The 22,022-nt window shown below is 43.1% G+C and overlaps 1 protein-coding gene and 1 long non-coding RNA gene across 2 annotated transcripts in view; one reads left to right on the forward strand and one right to left on the reverse strand.

The window, feature by feature from the left end:
• Positions 1–281: 281 nt before the first annotated feature.
• On the reverse strand, positions 282–15,923 carry SLC20A1 (solute carrier family 20 member 1). Its single transcript, XM_027033742.2, has 10 exons — positions 15,563–15,923; positions 15,276–15,416; positions 15,004–15,089; positions 10,270–10,366; positions 7,702–7,821; positions 5,659–5,928; positions 4,980–5,538; positions 3,564–3,749; positions 2,249–2,333; positions 282–1,251 (listed from the first exon to the last, which is right to left on the reverse strand). Exons 1-10 carry the CDS (start codon positions 15,906–15,908, stop codon positions 1,096–1,098), a joined length of 2,046 nt encoding a protein of 681 aa, XP_026889543.1. The 5' UTR covers positions 15,909–15,923; the 3' UTR covers positions 282–1,095.
• A 3,254-nt stretch (positions 15,924–19,177) lies between these two features.
• The window catches only part of LOC113592521 (uncharacterized), a 32,341-nt gene continuing 29,496 nt past the window's right edge, over positions 19,178–22,022 (forward strand). Inside the window, exons 1-2 of the long non-coding RNA XR_003412436.2 lie at positions 19,178–20,307; positions 20,429–20,523. This is a non-coding gene — a long non-coding RNA (uncharacterized LOC113592521). The remainder of the gene's footprint in view (positions 20,308–20,428; positions 20,524–22,022) is intronic.

Genomic DNA, 22,022 nt, shown 5'->3' on the forward strand with positions numbered 1-22,022 from the left:
CACATGCGCTTGCAAACGCCCCCCCCCCCCAAAACAAATAAATAACCTTTAAAAAAAAAAAGGAGGAAAAAAAAGGAAAAATGTCAAATAGTTAAACAGTGCCTATGGAGTTATGTCATGTATATTCTGGGATCCCAAGAAACTTAACAGGGAGGAGTGGGGAAGTTTAAGTTGGTCGGTAGTTCTCATTTAAGATATCCACACTCTGCTAAGAATGGCATAGGGCTAACTGATTTGGAGCCCAGATGCTTCAAATATGAACAAAAACCATGAGAACAAAATTTTCTAAAAACTGTAGGCTTTTTTATTCAGTTAAGAGGTAGACAGATGAACATGGAAGGCTGTCCCATTTTACTTGCCCAAAGTTCATATTCCACTTCATTCATCCATCCCACACTGCCAGAAATCTTAAATAACCACAACTGCCAGAAGGCTTTTTCTTCCTACTTCTTTTTAGCAATAATAGTCAATGAATTGCTTGCAAAGAAGTTACTACTAACTTAAATCTTCACCGTGTCCAAAGAACCTCGTCCCTATAAGAAGTTCCCACATATGCCAATGGAACCTGCCAGTACCGGACAGGAGGGCAGAGTACAAACGGCTCTATTTCTCTAAGAGACTACAAGGGAAGCTTCAGTTATGTTTCTGTTGTTAAGTCCCTGTGCATGTTAGGGCAGAAGCTGGTGAAACCACCAAAGCAGAGCACACTGTGTCAAATGGCTCTGAATGGTTTAAAAAAAAAAAAAAAAAAAAAAAAATCACAAGTTATCTTCAGAGACAACATTAAAACATAATGGAATTGAAGCCTGATACAAAAAGTAGAGAATTATGTACAGGAATTCACAGCCCAGAAGGAAAAGGGACCTTAATAGGAACCAGTGGAAACCTGGCTATTTTACATAGCTAATTTTGAGACAAGTCATATTTAGCACAAAAGCAATTATAGCACAAGTAACACTTCCCTCCCACAGCTCCCAAACTTTAAAAAGACTCTTGTCGGTCTTCTGTAACACTGTGATCATTCTTCAAAGGAGCAGGAATGTGTAAGGTGGCCCCAAACATTGACAGGAATTTTAATCGCAAACAGCTTCACGCTCAGAGGATGACATATTTGAAGACTGCCATAATAGCAGCACTGATAACGCCAGAAATGGGGACTGTAACAAACCAGGCCATAAAAATGTTGCGGAAGAGTCGCCAATCAACAGCCTTTTTGGATCGGAGCCAGCCAACAGATACAACAGAACCCACCTAGCAGAGAAAGGGATCAAGGAAACTGATTAGTAAAGGCCAATGGCATTTTGGTAACAGACACATGACCTTCTTTATGTAGATAAGGAGCCCCAGACTGCTGGATGAGAGTGATTCCATCAAAGATGGTTTGTATTAAGAAGATTACTAATAAGAAGATAAAAACAATATAAAAATCCAATCAAGTCTGTGCTAATTGGGGTAAAATAGGAGAACACTTCCTTTTTCTCTTCTGAGCTACTGGAATTTAATCAACTACTTTAATGAACTACTTTAATAATACTGAACCACTTGGGGTGCCTGGGTGGCTCAGCTGGTTAAGCATCCGACTCAATCTCAGCCTCGGGTCATGATCCTGCAGTTCGTGAGTTGCAGCACAGAGCCTGCTTGGGATTCTGTCCCCACCCCCCAAATAAATAAACTTAAAAAAATATATTGAACTACTTTAATAAGTTATTTTAAGTTTTAGGTTTTCCAAATATCATTTCAGAGGGAGACAGATATTAGACCTCATAGCCAGTGACCTGGAGATATCCTGGAAAAAAAAGGATAACTGACAGACTCCATCTTTTTAAGATCAACCAACTTAAATTGCCTTAAGGAAGCCAGTTTCTTCCTCTTCCCACAGTTAATGCATGGCGATCACGCAAAGTCTGAATTCAACAAGTTTCTTCATACTTCAATTCGGAGAGTCTCTAAATATATTCTTTCCATAAATAAACTGCCCTGCAATGTCCAATAAGCCTCAAAGACTTGCTAACCAATACAAAAAGGGCTTTTGCATCATTTGGGGAAAGCCTACATCATTTGCTTAAATAAGCATACTAGACCCAAAAATTGTAAAATGTAATAAGCCTTTACATTCTTACAGTCTCGTCCTAAACTTGTGAACTCTTCAAGACTCCAACTGTATAAAACTCTCTAAACCACAGTTTCACACTTAAAAACTCTCTCCATATTATTAGAGCCATTCAACAGACACAATATGTTTACTTACTTTACAATGCGTTGTACTGATGGGAAGACCAATATTTGATGCAATTACTACAGTAAGGGCAGATGCCAGTTCAATACTGAAGCCACTGTAAACATAGAAAGATTAGTTGTCAAGAACAGAAATTGATATTTTAATAAGCTAACATTATCTCAAAGTTAACACAATCTTACTGTGCTCTGATACTTGGTGACAAAACCTTCACTAACAATCTTTAATTCGCTATAGCTCCTGAAATATACTTTATTTATTTTTTTTTTTAATTTTTTTTTTCAACATTTATTTTTTGGGGGACAGAGAGAGACAGAGCATGAACGGGGGAGGGGCAGAGAGAGAGGGAGACACAGAATCGGAAACAGGCTCCAGGCTCTGAGCCATCAGCCCAGAGCCTGACACGGGGCTCGAACTCACGGACCGCGAGATCGTGGCCTGGCTAAAGTCGGACGCTCAACCGACTGCGCCACCCAGGCGCCCCACCTGAAATATACTTTAAATCAGGCTCTCGGGGCACCTGGGTGGCTCAGTTGGTTGAGTGTCTGACATCGGCTCAGGTTGTGATCTCACAGTTTGTGACTTCAAGCCCCACATCAGGCGTGCTGTGCCAGCACAGAGCCCACTTTGGATCTTTTGTTCCCCCTCTCTCTGTTCCTCCCCCGTTCACACTCTCACACTCAAATAAAACACTAAAAAAAGTTAATAAATCAGGTTTAGGTGCCTGGGTGGCTCAGTTGATTAAGCACCCAACTTCGGCTCCGGTCATGATCTCACAGTCCGTGATTTCGAACCCCGCATCGGGCTCTGTGCTGACAGCTCAGAGCCTGGAGCCTGCTTCGGATTCTGTGTCTCCCTCTCTCTGACCCTCCCCTGTTCATGCTCTCTCTGTGTCTCAAAAATAAATAAACATTAAAAAAAATTTTTAAATAAATATATCAGGTTCTCTTCCCTCTTCTCTAATGTTTTGAGGTTTTAAGGTTTTCTGGAAGCTCATTATTAAAGTTTGCACTTTTATTTTGAAGAATTTAATAATCAGTCTCAGCTCCCAAGTAAAGACAAAGTATACATAGCTATTCACTCCACACACACCTTTCTCAGAAAAGCTGTACTGTTAAGAAACCACTGGAAATGAATATTTGACCAAAATTATGTTTAAGGGCCAGACAGTATGTAAAACCTAAAAGTTCACACAATGAGAGTAACATCAGGAACTTATATAAGCTTGGGTTACTTTAGATGAAGAGTTGTGTGGTAACACTACACAGTACTATGAACCTTAAGAAAATGAGCATTAATCTTTCTAAGACCTGCTTTGCCAACTTACCTAGAAGGTGTGATCGGTGTCAGATCTTTCCCCATGGTCTGGATAACTCTCCTTCCCCAAACCCACAGACCAATACAAATACCAACTCCACCATAGAGCAGAAGCCATATCGGTGTTGCCACTTTTGAAGAAACATCTCCTGTGTCATAAACCAGATATAAAGCAACCAGAGGACCGATGGCATTGCTGAAAGAAAAAAAGAGGATGAAGATGATTTTTCAGGCAGAACTAGAATTTCGCAAGATCCAGTTTGCTAAATGACCTACTAGATTATTCAAAGCAAAGCTGGCAAGCTCATCCAAAAGAAATAAATGAAACCCCAATATACACAGCAGAAGAAAATAAAAGCTGCTCTCAGAAGAATCCCATGCATTTGGTGGCCTATCTTCCAATAGGTAGCCTAAAAAAAACGTAGGTTCCAATGGCCAATTTACAAACCACAAGACTAAGGCTAACAACTAAGTTATCACAACAGTGATTAAGTTTTTCATCTTACAGAGAATTTACTATCAAAGAACTGGATCCTATCTCAATAGACAAGACCATTCTTTGTAATCTCTCTAAAGAAAAAAATTGTACTACCTGTTTAATAAGTCAATAACTCCTCTGACCTCATCCTTTCTAGACTATTTGGTGTCCCACGGGGTGGTATGAGCAGCACAACCACAAGCAGAGCCTTATAAAAGGGATAACATGATATAAAAATAGAAAGTGTGGTGGGGGGCACTTGGGTGGCTCAGTAGGTTAAGTGTTCAACTCTTTTTTAATTAAAAATTTTTAAACGTTTTTATTTTTGAAAGACAGAGCTCAAGCAGGGAGGGGCAGAGAGGGAGACCCAGAATCCGAAGCAGGCTCCAGGCTCTGAGCAGTGAGCACAGAGCCCAATGTGGGGCTGAAACTCACAAACTATGAGATCATGACCTGAGCCAAAGTCAGATGCTTAACCAACTCAGCCACCTAAGCACCCTTAAGTGTCTGACTCTTGCTTTGGCTCAGGTCATGATCTTATGGTTCCTGAGTTCGAGTCCCATGTCAGGCTCTGTACACTGGCCAGGAGAAGCCTGCATGGGATTCTCCCTCTCCCGGGCCCTCCCCTGCTTGTACTCGCTTCCAAAATAAATAAATAGGGGTGCCTGGGTGGCTCAGTCGGTTGAGCGTCCGACTTCAGCTCAGGTCATGATCTCATGGTTTGTGAGTTCGAGCCCTGCGTCGGGCTCTGTGCTGACAGCTCGGAGCCTGGAACCTGCTTCTGATTCTGTGTCTCCCTCTCTCTCTGCCCCTCCCCTGCTCATGCTCTGTCTCTGTCTCTCAAAAATAAATAAATGTAAAAAAAAATTTTTTTAAATAAACTTAAAAAAAAAAAAGAAGAAAAAAAAAGAAAAGAAAGCGTGAGGCTGAGATTCCAAGTCAACTGACCTGACATCATTTCCACCATGGGCAAATGACCCAAAGCAGGCTGTGAGGATCTGCAGGAACTGGAAGAGGAGAGATACCTCCGGTTTATCCTGGTCATACCATTCTTCTAGAGAGCTGCTACTTCCTTTTCTGTCACCCAGACCCATCTCTGCCTTGACACTCATGTCCATCTCAGATGCCGAGTGAATATCAGACACAGCATTGCAGTAACTGGTGTAACTATCCATTCGAATTCGCTTCTTGCTCTCCGCGTTAGGCCATGTCAGCTTCTCCATTTCTTCACCTTTCTGTTCACCTTCTTTGGCACGGAATGAATCCAGAGGCATGCCACAAATTGCCATGGTGTAGGAAGTATAGCTATTATTGCGCCTCAAGGGTTTGTCGCCAGAGTCTCCCATGCAGTCTCCCACCTTGGCGAGATGTAATTTATGCAGCAGCTCTTTGTATAAGCCAGAATCTTTATGCACGGTATGATATTGATAGTGGCCACTGGAGTTCATCTGGTTACTGACGGCTTGATTGAACTGAACAAGGTTCCCATTAGGCAACTGAACTGCTCCTGGCCAAGACCAAAACAGTCACATTAAACACAAAGACCATCAGGTCCAAACAGTGAGCCCCCTCACCAGTACAGGTAACAAAGTAAAACTCTTATTTTCCCCACTAAGAAACCACTCACCATTCATGGCGCTGTCTATGCTGGTTTCCTCTTTCAGGTCCACACTGGGAAGCCTCTCTCGCTCTGGAGCTTCCTCCAAATCTCCAAGTTTGAATGAGACTGTTCTCTCCTCCACCACAGCCCGGAGGGGCACAGTGGCAGATCCTACCTCAGAAACGGGACTCCTGGTTTCAATATCACTGACAGACAACTTTGTTTCTTCATGGTCTTCTTTCAAGCTATTCTTTTTTTCCATTAAGGGGCTTTCAGAAGGACTAGACTTTATTTCTCCTAGAAAAAACGGGGGATTTTTGTTTGGTTTTGACCAAACTAACTTGTTCCCCATCTCCCCTTTCCCCCCACCTCAAAAAAATCCATCTCAAAAATATATTTCAGTGAAAATTCTGGATAATATTCCTGTCTACTTCATTTGCCATATCTCCTATCTTTCCTTTGCAAAGATATAGCAATGCTTCAGGGGTCACACGCTTTTTCAGTAAAGGGCCAGACCGTAAAATATTTTTTTAGGCTTTGTGGGCTCTGTTGTGTATTCCTGTCCTTCACAAGACAAAGATTGTTGTTTTACAAGGGTAAAAACCATTCTTAGTTCCCTGCTGACCCATTCTGAGGTGAAAGATACCTCAAAGCATGAGGCTGACAGACTGAAAGTTTAGACTGCATCTAGTTTATGTTCTTTTTAAAAAAGGAATGCCCCCAAATTTCAGTCCAGGAGTTCAAGTAAAGCAACAGAGCTCAATGCAGGCAACTAAAGATGACAACTTGAATTCCCACCTCCTGAAACAGAGATGTGCCTTATGGTTCTACCTTATGGTTCTAAATGCCATGACTACACAGGAATATTTATTTTCTGCCCATCCTACCAATGCCCAGTATGTTTACATGTTCATTCAGGCATCACAACTAGGCTACAGACTAGGACCTAAAACATTATCAAGACTTGTATCATCTTCTCCCAGACTGGGGGGAAAACGAGGTCAGAAAGTGGTGCAAGCCTCGTTCCCACTGTGCGCTCAGCACAACCAGACTAGCAAAGACCAGAGCCTCTCAGAGGCGTCTCAGTGCAGCTGCATGACGCAGCACTCTTCCTAAGGCCTCTGCAGTCTGTGCATCCGTCCACTTCCAAACAACAAACTTGAAATCACTAACCAAGCATTTGCAGATAGAAAGGGCTGAGAAGATTACTTTAAAAGCTCTCAGCCAGTAAGGAAATGAATACAAGGTTTAAATAAGACTGATGCTAACCAAAATTTATTGTATTTAATTATACTCTACTACCGTGTGATAGTAATGATCTAAATGATTCCTTCACATTAACACTGGAAAATGTCTACCGCTAGAATCTGTGCTATAATTCTGAGAATTAACCAAATCTAAAGTCAGATATAAATATGTGACTTAGCTTTACAGGCCCAAATCTGAAATTACACACAGAAGTAGTTCAGATAAATGTTTCTTGAAAATATTTTGTATCTACTCCTTATTTTATATTAAGATATCCTCACACTTCCCAATTAATGTAAGCTACATCTCTATATATTTCTGTCACCAGCAACTGATGTACGGTAAAAAAAAAAAAAAAAATTACATTAAAGGCCCAGTTTGCCCCTAGCATATGTCAAAAATCTCTTATAACTAGGTCTCAGGTCATTTCAAGTCAATAAAAACAGTTTGGGCAGGGGCACCTGAGTGGCTAAGCCAATTAAGCGTCCAACTTCCACTCAAGTCATGATCTTGCAGTTTGTGAGTTCAAGCCGTGCATCAAGCCCAGTGTCAGACTGCTTGGGATTCTCTCTCCCTGCTTCCCTTCGCCCACTTGCACGCACTCTCTCTCTCAAAATAAAAAAAATTAAAAAACCTAGTCTCTCTCTCTCAAAAAAAAATTAATAAATAAAAATTTAAAAACCTAGTTTAGAATAAACCCATATTCTGAAATCTCATTTAAATGTGTGACTTTGCCAATCTACCCAAATAGTGAGTTTTTGTACACAAAAAGTTAACAGACACATTGCTAGTTAAAACGATCTGCTACAATTTGTTACTTACGTTCAATTTTTCTCTTCATCCTGGGACATACAAAGAACCAGACGATAAGGGCACAGAAAACTGCACATCCCACCGAGATGAGGATGGTGCCCCACAGAGGAAGTTTGTCAAAGCCCAGCACTAGGAGATAAAATGGTGCATCTTGAAAACCCCAGGGCGACAGCCCCCTGCAACAACGTGTACACCCTCCTCGGGGGGACTCTGGGGTTCCCCCCAAGCCAGCCCATCACCCTTTACAACTGCTGCCAGCCTTAGGTCCACAAGGTTTATTGTACTGACTATACAAATTCAGGAGAAAAATCCAATGGTCATCTGAAACCCACACCTCCATCTCTGGCCCACTCTCCACACCTGCTGGATTCAAGTCCCCCAAGTTCCTTCAAAAACTAGCTTTTTTTCCCTTTCTTTGTTTAGAAGATAAGGATTACTATACTCTGAGGATCTGCAACTAGCTATGAAAAAAAGGAAGCATTCCACTCCCTAGCCTCCACATGGTAGCTGCCACACATTATGTTTGCACATACAGATTTTAATGTTAAAAAAGGGACCCTAAGAATCACATTTGTCATACTGATAAAATTTTCTGTGGAAGCTAATCGAATCCACTGTACTAACCTCCAGCAAAAACCTTTAACAAGATTATCTCTTAGGATACATTATCAAACTAAGATATAGAAAACCTGAATATTATCTATCAAAAGATAAGGATAGTTCAAAGGACCATCTTTCACAAAAATAGTTAAGTGGTAATTTCATTAACAAGGCATATCTTAGAGACATGCCTACTTTTCACATGGCTTTGGGATCATTAATATCAGTCCTCATGTGCTTACCCCTTAAATGCCAATAGGCTTCAAGCCACTAGCCTATACTAAGGACAGAAGCAAAGCACTACAGAATTCTATTTAAGCCTGTAAGATGTTATAATGATCTGTGGTTCATCCACAAATAGCTTGGCTACCTGCAGTTCTTTTGCTTTATTCTGATAGGAATAGATTACTTATAAAATGGAAAATCTATTGCCCCCCAATGATTAATATTTAAAAATCAGATGTGACCGTGGTCCCTTCAAAACTAAAGTTCTATAGTGACTACAAATCTTTCCATTTTAATTCCTATCAATTCTGACCATGTAGTCACACAAACTAAAATATACATGAAGCTTAATTAATCTCTATCACAGTTTAAATCTATGTTCCAAGCCAAAAGGGGAAATGAGAAAGGGAAATTTTTCTTGTAAATGATCCACAAAGAACAGAACAAAAATATCCCAAGTTCCTTTTTCAAAAATGATTGCAAGTTTAAGTTTCTAATTTCACTGAACTATGACCTTTGCTGCTACCAGATAAAACATCTGTGCTTAGAGTGTCACAGGAGACTTTAGTTTAGCATGAAGAACTCAATTTAAAACATAATTGGAAATGTAGCATGCAAGCTTTTCTTTGCCTGTACCATTTGGTGAGGAGTCTGGTATCCCCTAAGTAAGATCAATATTCTCATAAAGTTGTCCATTTTCTTCCCTAATTATTCCAAGAATAAAGACAAGGTTAAAAATACTTAGCTAATTCCATTTTTGGCCAGTGACTTACTACTTCAGTGAAGTTTAAGAACCAATTTACAATCCATTATCAGAAACCAATTTAGTGGGCTCCAATGAGCATTAAAAAAAAGCTAAAGAGAAGTATCTGAAAACATGAGGACACAGCACATAGTAAGGGTAAGTAGCTTCTAAATACTATTCTAGTTTTCTTTCCCTCTCTCTCTGTCTCTACGTGCACATATGTCTTGGGCAGCAATGTACAGTGTATTTTTTCTAGTGGGTCACAGTCAAAAGATCAAAAGCCACTTGCCTGACCATCAAGTCAAAAGACCCTAGAGAGCGAACCTGAACTGATAAAAAGCAGGTCTGTCAAGTTACAAGTTAGTAATCTTTTTCAGTTGCTAAATTGAACATGGATCATATTTTTATCCATGCTTTGCCTTAGTCCCAAAATAAAAGTAATCATCTGAATCTTTATATCCTCACAAATTATTTTTCCTCTTAGCTGCATGAATTTCTTCTTCCAAGTGCACTTAGATCAGGTGTTTAAACATCCCAACTCTTCTCATTCAAGCAGATTCAGGGAAGTAAATTTAGTGCTTAGAAACAAAAGTAGCTCCATTTGGGAGAGAAAAAAGAGAATATCCAGCAAGCCAGTCCTAAATGACTGATTATTGAAGACCAAATATAACTAATTACTCTTCAGCAGTTGAGGTCAGTATCAATTCCAGTTATTTTTAGCACAGAAAGGAGAAAGGGAGGGAGAAGATCATATTATCGGTGGATCCTGTGAAGACTATAAAGAGTAAAGGTCTGTAGTGATTTAGAATCTGAGCAGGTCTCTTTGGTTGAAAAACTATCTAGGTTAACTCAGCATACACTAGCCTGCAGCCTTCTGAAATGGGCGCAGGCCAGCCACCTTCTAGGAGATTTCAGCCCTGTAAAGCAAAAAGGGGTAAATTGGGCATTTAATGCAAGTCTTATAAACAACGTTAAATTCACATTTAAATATTTTGATATATACTTACAAGGTGCTCCAGTATACATGATGGAAAAGAGGTTTATTCCAACTGTGCAGGCATAGAAAACTGGCAAAGCTCGCAAACCATTAGGAACGGGATCTGTCTAAAAAAGATTATCAAGATCAGTATCTTGAAAGGTGTTATAAAATTAAGTTAACTAACTTGAACTTAAATTTACAAAAAAGGGGGGGGGGGGTTAAGTTAACTCATTTCCATAGAACTTTGTAAAAGGGCAGGTTCAGGAATTACATAAGGCCAGTTAATGGTATCCATAGTAGTAGGAAAAGCCCAGTTGCTCCTGAAAGTCTCCTTACCAAGGCTGATCTCATCTTTTACATCTACCTGAATTTAAATTTGTGTTTGTTTTAGGTTTTTTTTGGGGGGGGGGGGTGGGGGGGTGCTATTTCTAACAAAGTCACCTACACCAGTGACTGGTAATGTCTCAGATAATGTTTCAATACCCAGTGTCCTAAGGTACCCGATTGTCCAGATGTAAATCCGAGCATACACCTGAGATGTACTATACATTTGTAAAGGATATCAAGAAATAGACTATGAGATGTCAGGACATTTCTCACCATGCCTGCAAAGATTTCTTAAAATCAAAACATGTAGAATTACCTGCAACAACAATCTTATCTAGACATTAACAAATACACCACTATTAATGACTTACCAAAGAGCTAAGATAAAAATCAATTGTACACTAAGTTACCTCCTCATTCAACAGACTGTACCAAACACCATCCTGGGCACTAAAATATGGGAGTGAATGAGAAAGTTCCTACCCTCAGAGAACTAACATTTACATTCTAATACAGAATAATGTAAAGTAGCAATAAATGCTATGAAGAAAATAAAGAAGGGTAAGGAAGAGGCAGTGATGGAAGGCAGAACACACTGGGAATTATCAGTGGAACAAAGACACAAACCCGGTAAGTCAACAAGCCATGTACATACATGGGCGGGGGGGGGGGGGGAAACGGGACACAGAATATTGCAGACAGAGATATCAGCAAGTGTAAAAACCCTGAGGCAAAAACTCAGGAATTGCAAAGAGGCCAGTGTGACTGGAAATAAAAAGAGCTCCACTTAGAACAAATGTGTATTAATTCTACAGGAAAACACCCAGGTCAAACACTTAAAGAGAACACAAACTTGAATATATGGGAAGGCTAAACTATGAAGATGTTATCCTAAAGGTTTAATGCTGTCTGGATAGCAATCCAAAAGAAAATCTTGGGAAAGAGAAAGATCCAAAGTGCTTCTAAAGCTTCTAACTAGGATAATCAACAGTTGGGAAGAGGGAGATAGTGGCTGAAGACAAACACAACAGAAGAGAAAGGAAAGATGCCATTCAAAATCAGTAGAGATGGGCCCTCACTGAAACACACTTTGAATTTTAGCTTCCCATGAGGTGCCTGGGTGGTTCAGCTGGTGAAGCGTCAGGACTTTTGATACGGCTCCGGTCAGGTCGTGATCCTACCGGTGTTGAAATCAAGCCACAAGTTGGGCTCCGTTGGGAGCCTGCTTGGGATTGGTCTCTCACTCTCTCTGTCCCTCTCTCCCACTCTCTCTCTCAAAATAAATATTTTTTTAAAAAAGTTAATTTTAGGGGCACCTGGGTGGCTCAGTCGGTTAAGGGTCCGACTTCAGCTCAGGTCATGACCTCACAGTTTGTGAGTTCAAGCCCCGCACTGGGCTCTGTGCTGACAGCTCAGAGCCTGAAGCCTACTTCAGATTCTGTGTCTCCCTCTCTCTGTTCCTCCCCCACTCGCACTCTGTCTCTCTCAAAAATAAATAAAGATTAAAAAAATTCAAAAACTTAAAAAAAAAAAGTTAATTTTAGCTTCCCTAGCCACACTTTAAATATATATAAACTCATCAATAAATACACAAATAAATAAGTGCTACATATAGAGAAACAGCCAAAATAAAAATGATAGCCTATACCTAGAACTATTCAGCATCCTGGAATAACTCAACAGTGTGGGACACACTCCAAGGGCAATCAATAAGCTATCAATTCATAAGATCCCCCCAAAATCAAAACCCATTAGGGATCTATAAACATTATGTAGGGACTTCTCTTAACAGATTTTCAAATACAATTTGGTAATATGGTATCAAATCAAACTAATTAGAGTTGAGAAATAATAGGTTTTATTTTATTTTTCTGGGTTTTATTTTTCTGTACAGTCCAATTATGTATTCCCTGAGGTAACCAGTATTTAATTAGTAGCAGGGAAGGTAGTGAATGAATGATACTTGTGGTTTATTATGAAATACAAGCTCATCATCTTTTAAAAAAAGGCAAAGTTCATAAATCTAGGAACTTTTACTCCCTCCAGACTTGTCTCGGTCACTCGCAAGAGATAACCAAGGCTAACAACTTTATAAGATTTGTATTACTGTATGACCCATCTAACTACACACTTGGAACTTTATCTGGAAATAATGTAAATATCTCATCATCCAGTCATGTGAGATGGGAAGGGGGGCGGGGGGGGGGGGGAGTCTTGGTAACTCCCCATCCCCAACCAGAATAGTTCATTGTTTACATACTGGATGTTCTGATAAGCCTCTAAAGAAAAAGGCTCCTCTGAGTTTGAAAAGATGTCCTAGATTTAATGTGATTCCTAACAAAAGGGAGACTGCTCAAAGACCCATTTTTCTCTGACTAGCATTTAAATAATAGGATAACTTTCCCTTTTCCCCCATTCCTTTATTGCCCCTAGCCTTTAAGGAGAAGTACCTCATCTCCACTCTGGATTTTCCTACTAGACTACCCAACACCCTTGGCACAGACATCAGAAAACAGAAAATTTTAAAAAAGCAATTTTAATGTTAATTTCCAAAACAGAATCTTAAGTTGAAAAGCAGCTTAATGGTCAAATATTCAGACTTTAACAGCCAGTACCCCCAAAGGTTACCAGCATAAGGATGTTTTGAGATTTAAAATTGAACAGTAACCACAACTATTCACATTCATCACCCAAAAACTCATTAGCAGATTGGACACAAGACTATGATGGGTCACAGGGAGGACAGGGGAGTTTGGAGGTAAAAAAAAAAGTCCTCAAAGTCAATACTGCTAAACACTATTCCAATCATTCTTGATCATGCTCTCATCCTCATACCTACATAAAGAATATATTGTTACAAAGGGAATATATTTAACTCCAGCTCTCAACCGTGGGTAGAAAAATACCTGCCATGCAGTTCTCAAATGAGAGATACTGAACACCTAAAAATCCCTCTTTGCACCTCAGAGCACCACCATTTCCCCTCCAAGAAAGAAGACAGTTTTATCTTGAGACATACAAAGCCTCTCCAGAATCAGAACAATCTACTTCCCAATAAATAATCAACAAAGACCCAGTGTAAAGTTTCATAAAGCAGGAATCCATAATACAGGATCCTATGTATTCTCCTTGTTCTCTGGTATGGAGTAATCTATATGGCTCTAATAAAAATACTGAAAAATCTGATCTGTGACTACCAGTAAGCCTCGAACCTAAGCATCATGTTATCTATCATATGCTACAACAATTCTGGGGATCCGGCAGGTAGCTCATCAAATCTGCTTGCTAAATAAAACGATATCAAACTTCAAGTCCATTAGTAGTAACAATGAACTATTTACTCTCAAATTCTAACCAATCTATAAATATTTCAATTTTCCAAGTATTCAACTGCTATATTCTGGCAGACTCAGGCCATAGGAAAGAACAATTAATAAATCAATTTACCATAGTGTTTCTACAAAGGCGCAAACCCTTCCCTACAAAAGCTTACAACTAGACCGAACAAGTGGGTCTGAATATATTCTTACCCCTTGGGACTAAGCTTCCTATCTCTCTTCACTCAGATGTCCACAGTTTAGGAGCATTTTACAAACTTACAATGAGCCGTTAAGAGCCATTCACCTCAGAAAAAGGACAACTTTGTTTCCTCAGAAAAATGCATTTATTCTTACCAAGTAATTCAGTCCAGTGACAACATCCCTTGTCGTCTACATTTATTTTGGAGCCAGCATCAGACTTCTTGATAAAAGAAATGCTATTGGGTCCCTCAAAAGGGATTTTCAATTGGACAGGAAATTAAATGACTGTCTGGAATTTTTTTTTTTTTTTTTTGAGGGCCAAGGGAAAAAACAAAAAAAACCTTTACGGGCTCTTTTTACCCCATCTGGGAAATTAGAGTCAAGTCACTGTGAAAGATAGAGTCCCCACCCTGAAGCTTATAACCTGGTTATGCTAATCAGCACGACAAAAGTTAACTGTGTGGAAACCCAAACTACTCAATTTAACTGTCGACTAAAAAAACATTATGTCAAGACACATTACGACTTACGAACCCCAAGCTCATAAGTCAAAATGGTCCAAAAAAAAAAATAAGTCAAAATGGTCCATATATGTTGATTTAGAGAAAACAGTAAGCTACAAACACCTGTACAAAATCACCCTGAATAAATTTCCTTATTTTTTCATTCCCAGCTTCTCCTCTATTTCTTGGCACACCATATATTCATTCAATTTTTCCTTCCTGAATGCATTCTGGGCTATCGAAAACTTGACTTTTTCAGAGAGCTCAGCAACATACAAGAGGTGTACTGAACACAGACGTATTTTTTAACTTTCCAAGGCCACACTAATCACATCTACAAGAGGGCTAGCAGTCTGAATACCATTGAGTGTGACCCACCAAAGGTCATAAAAGAGGGGAGAGAAAGATTACCTTACGGAGGATGAATGCACGAACAAGGAAGAATAAAATTCCAGACATAATACCAGAAAGCAGTGGAGAGATGAACCAAGACATCACTGGAACAGAACACATTAAAAAGAAAAATGTCAACTAATGAAAATCAGGAACCAAAAAAACTTTAAATTTTAGTATTCCATCTTCAAAACTTTCCATCCCTCCATTTTACACCATTTATTTCATATAATGCCATGGTAGCACATGACAAGAATAAAAATTAAAAAGCCATTTAAAATTAAACATACCAATTTTTATCAGTTCAGACCACTTGACACCCTCCTGCCCCTTTGCCACAAGGGAGAAACCGATGGTTGCACCAACAATACAATGGGTTCCAGAAATGGGAAGCTTCAAAAACGAAGCCACTAGTTGCCACACAGCAGAACCTGAAACACAGGCAAGTTTTATTAAATGGCAAAATTCTCAGGAATGCAGTGCCTTCCGAAGAAGAAAACCTGAAAGGGAGAGCCCAAATATGGAACCACCCGCTTGCTCACCCGCCACCAAGGGGGAATACATAAAAAGAACTTACCAAACATAGCACTGACAGAGCCGGCCATCAACAGCTGTTGGGTCGAGTTGTACATCTCCACGTCGATCAAGCCCTTCCTGATTGTTTCGCTCACTTTGGCTCCCAGAAGGACGGAGCCCACGGTTTCAAAAATACTAGCTAGGATGCAGGCTTGCTTGAGGGTCACTACACCTGAGCCCACAGCTGTACCAAACGAATTTGCTACATCATTGGCTCCCACGGAGAATGCCAAGACAAATGCAATAATGAAGCCCAGGATCAGCATCCATAGGTAGTCCATCAATGGACCAGAAGCAGCAGTAGCAGCAATAGTACTGGTAGTCAGCGTTGCCCCGGTAAATGCCATTCTCTAGACTAGTGGTTTTTATTAATTGTAAGAGAATTACTGAGCGGCTTTCAAGATGTGTAAACAGAATATGAGGTATCAAAAATGCTATAATAAATAATATATATTATATAAAATTAAATACTGTAAACTACGGCACAGAAACCGAGCTGGGGAGTTACTGCTATACGCTGCGTATGAGCATCTGTTGTCTGGGGTTTCTTTGGCTCTGGAGGGCTAAAAGCAAGGAGAATTCCATGGCGGAGAAGAGAAAGGACGCAAGTTCATCCTGGGGGGGGGGGGGGGGGGGGAAAATAACAATAGCAGCGCGCCCTTGGGGGAACCCTTGCGGCGCCCCACGAGGCTGGGGGCTCCGGCCTTGTCCTCTGGCCGCAGCCCACCGGCCCCGGCCCCGAGCAGGGCGCGCGAGGTGGTGGGCACGTGGCGCCGGGGACCTCCTCGTCAGCACTCTCCCAGCCCAGAATCCCCCACCCCCACCGCCCGCCGCCAGCCCGCGCGCGCCCTCCCCGCGAAAACCGGAAAAGGGCCGTTCCCGCGCGCGCCGCCCGAGGACCGCCAAAAAGGCCCGCGGGCGGGCGGGATGGGGGAGGGAGGCGGACGGTAAGGAAGCCAGAATCCCAGTCCGCCGCCCACGCCGGCCCACCAGACCGCCTCCCGCTCGACGGCGTCGGCGCCTGGTCCCGCCGGGAAAGAAAGCCTTTCCAAGGTGGCGCCACCACTCACCAGAGGAAACCAAGGGCCGAGCGGAAGACCAGACGCGCAGGCTGCGGCGGCGGCACGGACGCACGCACCTGTGGTCGGTGAGCAGACGGCCTGAGGCGGAGGCTCGGGGATGGATCGACAGGGCTGGCGACCCACCCAATGAAGCACCCGCGGCGCCTCAGCGGCAGAGAAGAGAAAGCACGCAGCGCGCACCGGCAGCCATCACTCTGGCGGCACACGCCGCCGGCCGCCACTTATACCCGGCGCCGCGACCCGCGTGACCCGCAGCTCCTCGCCCCGGCTCCAGAGCCCCGCCCCCGGGGTGGTGCAGCCCACGCCTGCCCGGCGTGCCCAATCGGGTGAGCCCTTCGGCGGCGCTCATTGGCCAGACCCGCGCCCGCGGCCACGCCCCCGGCGGGGAGCTTGTCCACGTGGGGAGGGCCGACCCCCTTTCTGCAGCCTCGCCCTAGCGTCCGTGTAGCGTCTCGCCGCTCGGGTTAGTTACTGGTAGAGGCCGTAGGGGACCCTAGATGTGCCGCCAGAGGTCGTCGGGCCGACTTATAGGGGCGGCGACCAAGGTCATTCCTAGTTTCCCTTTTGCGGGCCCCATTTCATATTGCTGACCGCTTCTCAAGCCTTCTTTTCAGCTTACTTAATGACCTGCCGCGTCCAGAGGCCACACCTGGCCGAGTTCCCTCCCGCCCGTCCAGTGACGCTGCGGGGGAGCTCGAGCCCTCTGGCTCTGGATCCAGTCTTGGCACGTTGTCGCACCTGTGACTTGCCCTTGGCCAGACAGGCACTGGGGGGGAGGGGGGGAAAGCTCACGTGGTCGCTTTGCTCCCGCAGTCATGCACTTGGGAGAAAACGGAAAGAGTGAAGAGTCACGAGAACCAGGTTGTCTCCCCGATTATAGCGCAGAGCCTCAGAAAGGCTGTGGGTCATTAATTTCCCTGTAGTGGACCTGTGTTTTCTGCGTGGTGGCTGTGGCGCTGGGAGGAAGGACAGTGCTTCAGATTCAAATCCTGACTTCTACTTGCTGCAGTGTGTCACCTTGAGCAAATTCCAGATCTTTCAGACTGCATCGTCACGAATGTAAAACGTTAACAATCAGTACCTACCTTGTGGCAGGATTTAAATGAGTTAACGTGGGCGAATGAGACCAGAGCTGTGTAGGCACCGAACTCTAATTTCCGGTTTGCTCTTAATGTAAAAATGCCTGTTTTAGGATGTAGGAAAGGGTGAAAGGGGATGTTCTCTTTGCATCCCGAAGCTTTCCTATTCTTTTGACGTAAAAATTGATTTCTGGTCTCCTACAGGGTATATAATGTAGTTTTGACATTAATAAGATTTGCTGTGCACATTTGAGGGCATTCTATTGTGTAGCTTAAGATCAAAAGTAATCATGCCTGGAGATTAAAGTCGTGGTTTCTTGTCAGGGTTGTAGTGAGATTGAAGAATTTCACCAGAAATACTTAACAGGCTTAGAATGTTCTGGAGCCCTCCCCACCTTTTTGCCATCTCTAGCAGCAGGGCACTGAATAGCAGAAACAAAGATGCTGTAAATCATTGCTATGTCTGGGACATCTATGGAGGCTTGAACTACACATGAGTATCCTCTGACCTACCTGGAACATCTGATGGAGTTCTATGAGTAACAAAGTTACAGAGTTACAAAGCTCTTGGTCCCAAGGTCATGTCTGAAAAAGAAAAGTGCATGTCCTGGTGCAATGACCCTACAATGCAATTCTGATGTAATTCTGGCACCTTAAAATGTACTCCTCCCTCAACCTTCAGTTCATTTCAAGGTTATAAAAAAAATTGAATAAAAGGACTGATCTGTTAAAGGTGCTTAGTGTTCTGCCATTTAAAACAATAATTGGGGGGGGGTGTGAAGTAGGTGAAGGGGATTAATAGTACACTTATGATGAGCCCTGAGTAAATGTGTTAAATTGTTGAATCATCATACACCTGAAGCTAATGTAACACTGTATGTCAATTGTACTTGAATTTAAAAAATAAATAATAAAAATTTTAAAACAATTTTCAAAGCAGTTATTTGTAAGGGAATTGTTTCACAGTATGTGTTTTTTGTTTTGGGTTTTTTGTTGTTGTTGTTTTGTTTTGTTTTCATTTTGTCCATGGGCGTACTTTTGCTCATCTGTGGTATTTAGCCCTTCAAGTTGGCAAATACTTGCTAGACAACCTCTTTGTGGGGGTGGGGGGGGGGTGGGGGTGGACAGCCAGAGTGAGTAGTCATCAGTGAGAGAGCACAGTCCAGGCCCTTTGGGATGGGCTTGCAGAGAACGGGAGAGCCCTGGGGCAGAGACTCAGAGAATTCGTCATTACAGATGAATTCTGCCAACATCTTTAAGCTGGTCCTATCCTTCTTCCTTAGGACAACAGAGCGCCTCTGCCAACCAGACTATAAGAAGAGAGAGATGGGAGATTAGGGTGGGTCCTGGCCACCTCACCAGGGGAGAGAGCATCAGTGGAGTACGGCCCTTAGAGACCTGGACTTGTCTTGGTCCTGATAATCTTCATCCTCCCATAGGGGAGAAGAGGTAAGGCTCTGCCTATGAGAGAAGTTACAGTGCCTTGATAATGGAAAGAGGAGGTAAGAGGACCACCAGTTGACACACAAATGGCACTGGTTCTGACCTTATCGCTGGACGTGGGAAAGAGGGCAGAGAGCATTTGGTCTAGTGGTTAAACAGACTGTAAAGCCATACTATTTGCTCTGCTCTTCACTAGTCCTGTGACCATGGGCAGATTAATTCTCTGCCTTCGTCATCTGTAAAGGGGAGATGTTGAGAGTCCCTACTGTTACAGGGCCATTACGAGGCCTCAAGTTATGTAGAGCCCTTCTAAAGTTCTCGCACATGGATGGTCCTCTCTCGGCATTCATGTTCTTCTTAAACTAGCTGAAGGCCTGGGGTGTGTGTGTGTGTGAGAGGTGTCAGAGCTGCCATCTGGGCCAAGCTTTTTCACACTTCTCCCACTGCTCAAAGAAAATGAGGGGCCACAAAAACCTGGGACCTTCTGCCACAGGGGGAGGAGCAGTGTGTAGCAGAGGACACATCGTGGGCTCACTGGCCTGGTGGTGGGAGGCCTGGGCCTGGCCCTGGCCCTGACTGCCCACAGGATCTTTGGTAGATCAGAGTTACTCCCACTAAGCTCACAAACCCAAGGGTCCCCCACCCATCCTCATCCTCAAAGAGCACAAAGCAATACAACCTACCACATGCTGCTAAACACCAACCTGGGCACTGCAGGTTTGGAGTTTTCTTGGAGGTGTTTCCATCTCTCACTCACTTGGTGGAGGCTAAGCTTTTGAGATCTGGGAAAGCAGACCCACCACCCCCTGCAGGCCTGCAGAAGTGGGACAAGAGGAGGACGCAACACCACTTCTGCACTTTCAGAGCCCGAGAGACTTGCAGTCAAGGAAATGTTTCTGAGGTCATTGTTCAATGAGCATGAAGTAAGCATCCCGGAAATAGTCTGCTTAGAGGGGACGAACTGCAGTGGAATGGGACCACAAGTGGTCTTGTGGAACAAGACCAGGTTCAAAGGCAATTTCAGAGGCTGTCCATTAGGATTTGGATGGAGCAGGGAAGAGAAGGCAGGAGCCTTTGAATAAATGGAAACTGCCTCCGCTCTACCCACAACTCCCACTTGGTTATGCTTACACATGAATGAGGTAGGAATTACTGTGATTGCGACGGATGGTTTACAACTTGCCAAGCACTGTTTCAGGTGCTCTGTGTGTATCATATGCGACACTCTCAATAAACTTTAGGTTGATGCACCTTGTTTTGCAGACTAAGAAACTGAGGCCCAGAGAATGAAGCAACAGTTAAAAGAGCGAAGCACTTAACAAACTTCAAGTCCGTAGGTGCCTTTTCTCCGGCTGTCAGTAAGTGCAGAGGCAACTATGATGCCCTAGGGTGTTAACTGTTGTTTGCACTTAACACATTTACTTCCCCCCTTCTTTCTTTCTTATTTTTATTAACTCTGTTGCTTTTACAGCCAGCATGTTAAGCTTCCTCAAACCCTGTTGGAATAGAAAGGGCACATCTAGGAGAGCTGACTCCAAGATTGTCCCCAGTTTCTCCAGCACAAGAAGAGGCAGGAACTCAGGGGCACATGGTCTCTCCAAAAATAAAGTTGATAAAGTAGCCTGACCATGTCTCAGAGTTACTGAAAACTCTGTTCTCTTGAGACTTCTCAAGAAAGGAAGTCTGTCTTCCACACACCTGTAGTCAATTCCTATAGGCAATAGGTTCAGAATTAATTAATAATAAATAATAAGGACCGCACATCACCATCACCACCTCCACTTTCCTACCTGCTGTGGATGTGGCTGGCCTCTGCCTTCAAACATTTCCTCACTTCCCATCAAATAGGACTGGGTACCCAGTATCCACAGCTCTGCCCTCACCACGTCCAGGAAAAGTTCCAGACAAAGAGGGAATGTTTGGGGAGGGTGCTTTCAAGCACCCAGAAAGCCAAGCTCTGATGTGGAGACACTGGTTGAGACTGGTCTCAGGCCAGTGTCCCATAGCAATAAGGAGCTGGATTTTGGTTGCATCAGGCAAATGGGTCAGTCCATTCCTCTGCCCACCCAAGGAGTGGGGGACAGGGCCACCCACTCCACACTTTATGTGGTTCCTTCCTGACTGCTCATCTCCTGGTCTCTTTCCTTTGGTTTTAAGTTCACATGTTTGGGCGTGATGTGGCTTAGGACCCAGACAGGGGGCAGAAGAACAGTTCTTAGAGTTTGAAATGGTCCTGAAGTCTCTGGTTTTCCCTTGAGCCAGCTTCAGGACAGCCCGGTGTTTTTGAACACTTGTTCAGAAAGACCTCTCTGGAGACCTAAACTGGGTCTCCCATTTTCTCCAAGGCCCACATTTCTCAGCTCTTACCCAGGAAGCAAGGAGGAAGGGCAACTTGCTGGAAACTTAGGAACTGTGTACAATGAAGATCCTGTGGCAGACAGGGAGGGTTGGGAGGGGAAGGTCAGCTCACTGCCACCACACCCCAGGACATGTGGTTTTAGGCTAAGAAAGTGAGTGGGCAGCAGGACGTGAGTCATTCACACAGCCATCCCAAGGACAAGGTAGAGGGGAAGGGCTTTAGGCACTGCATTGCTCCCCCTAGCTCTTCATTTATTCATTCACTCAACAAATAGTCTGCTATAGATCTGGCAGATCAGCAAGCTTGACCAGCCCATGCCTTCACAAAACACAAACTCCTTAGATCTAGAACTTCATGCTGAGGACCGGCCATGAAAGTAACAGCCAAGGAAGCAAAGTCAACCTTCTACTCCCCGCCCCCCCCCCACCCCCACCATGCACACCTCCCACTACTGTACTCTCATGGTTTATTTTCCAGTACACCCTTATTATCGTTCAT

Source organism: Acinonyx jubatus, chromosome A3 (genome assembly GCF_027475565.1).
Source record: "Acinonyx jubatus isolate Ajub_Pintada_27869175 chromosome A3, VMU_Ajub_asm_v1.0, whole genome shotgun sequence".
In the NCBI taxonomy this organism is placed as follows: Eukaryota; Metazoa; Chordata; class Mammalia; order Carnivora; family Felidae; genus Acinonyx; species Acinonyx jubatus.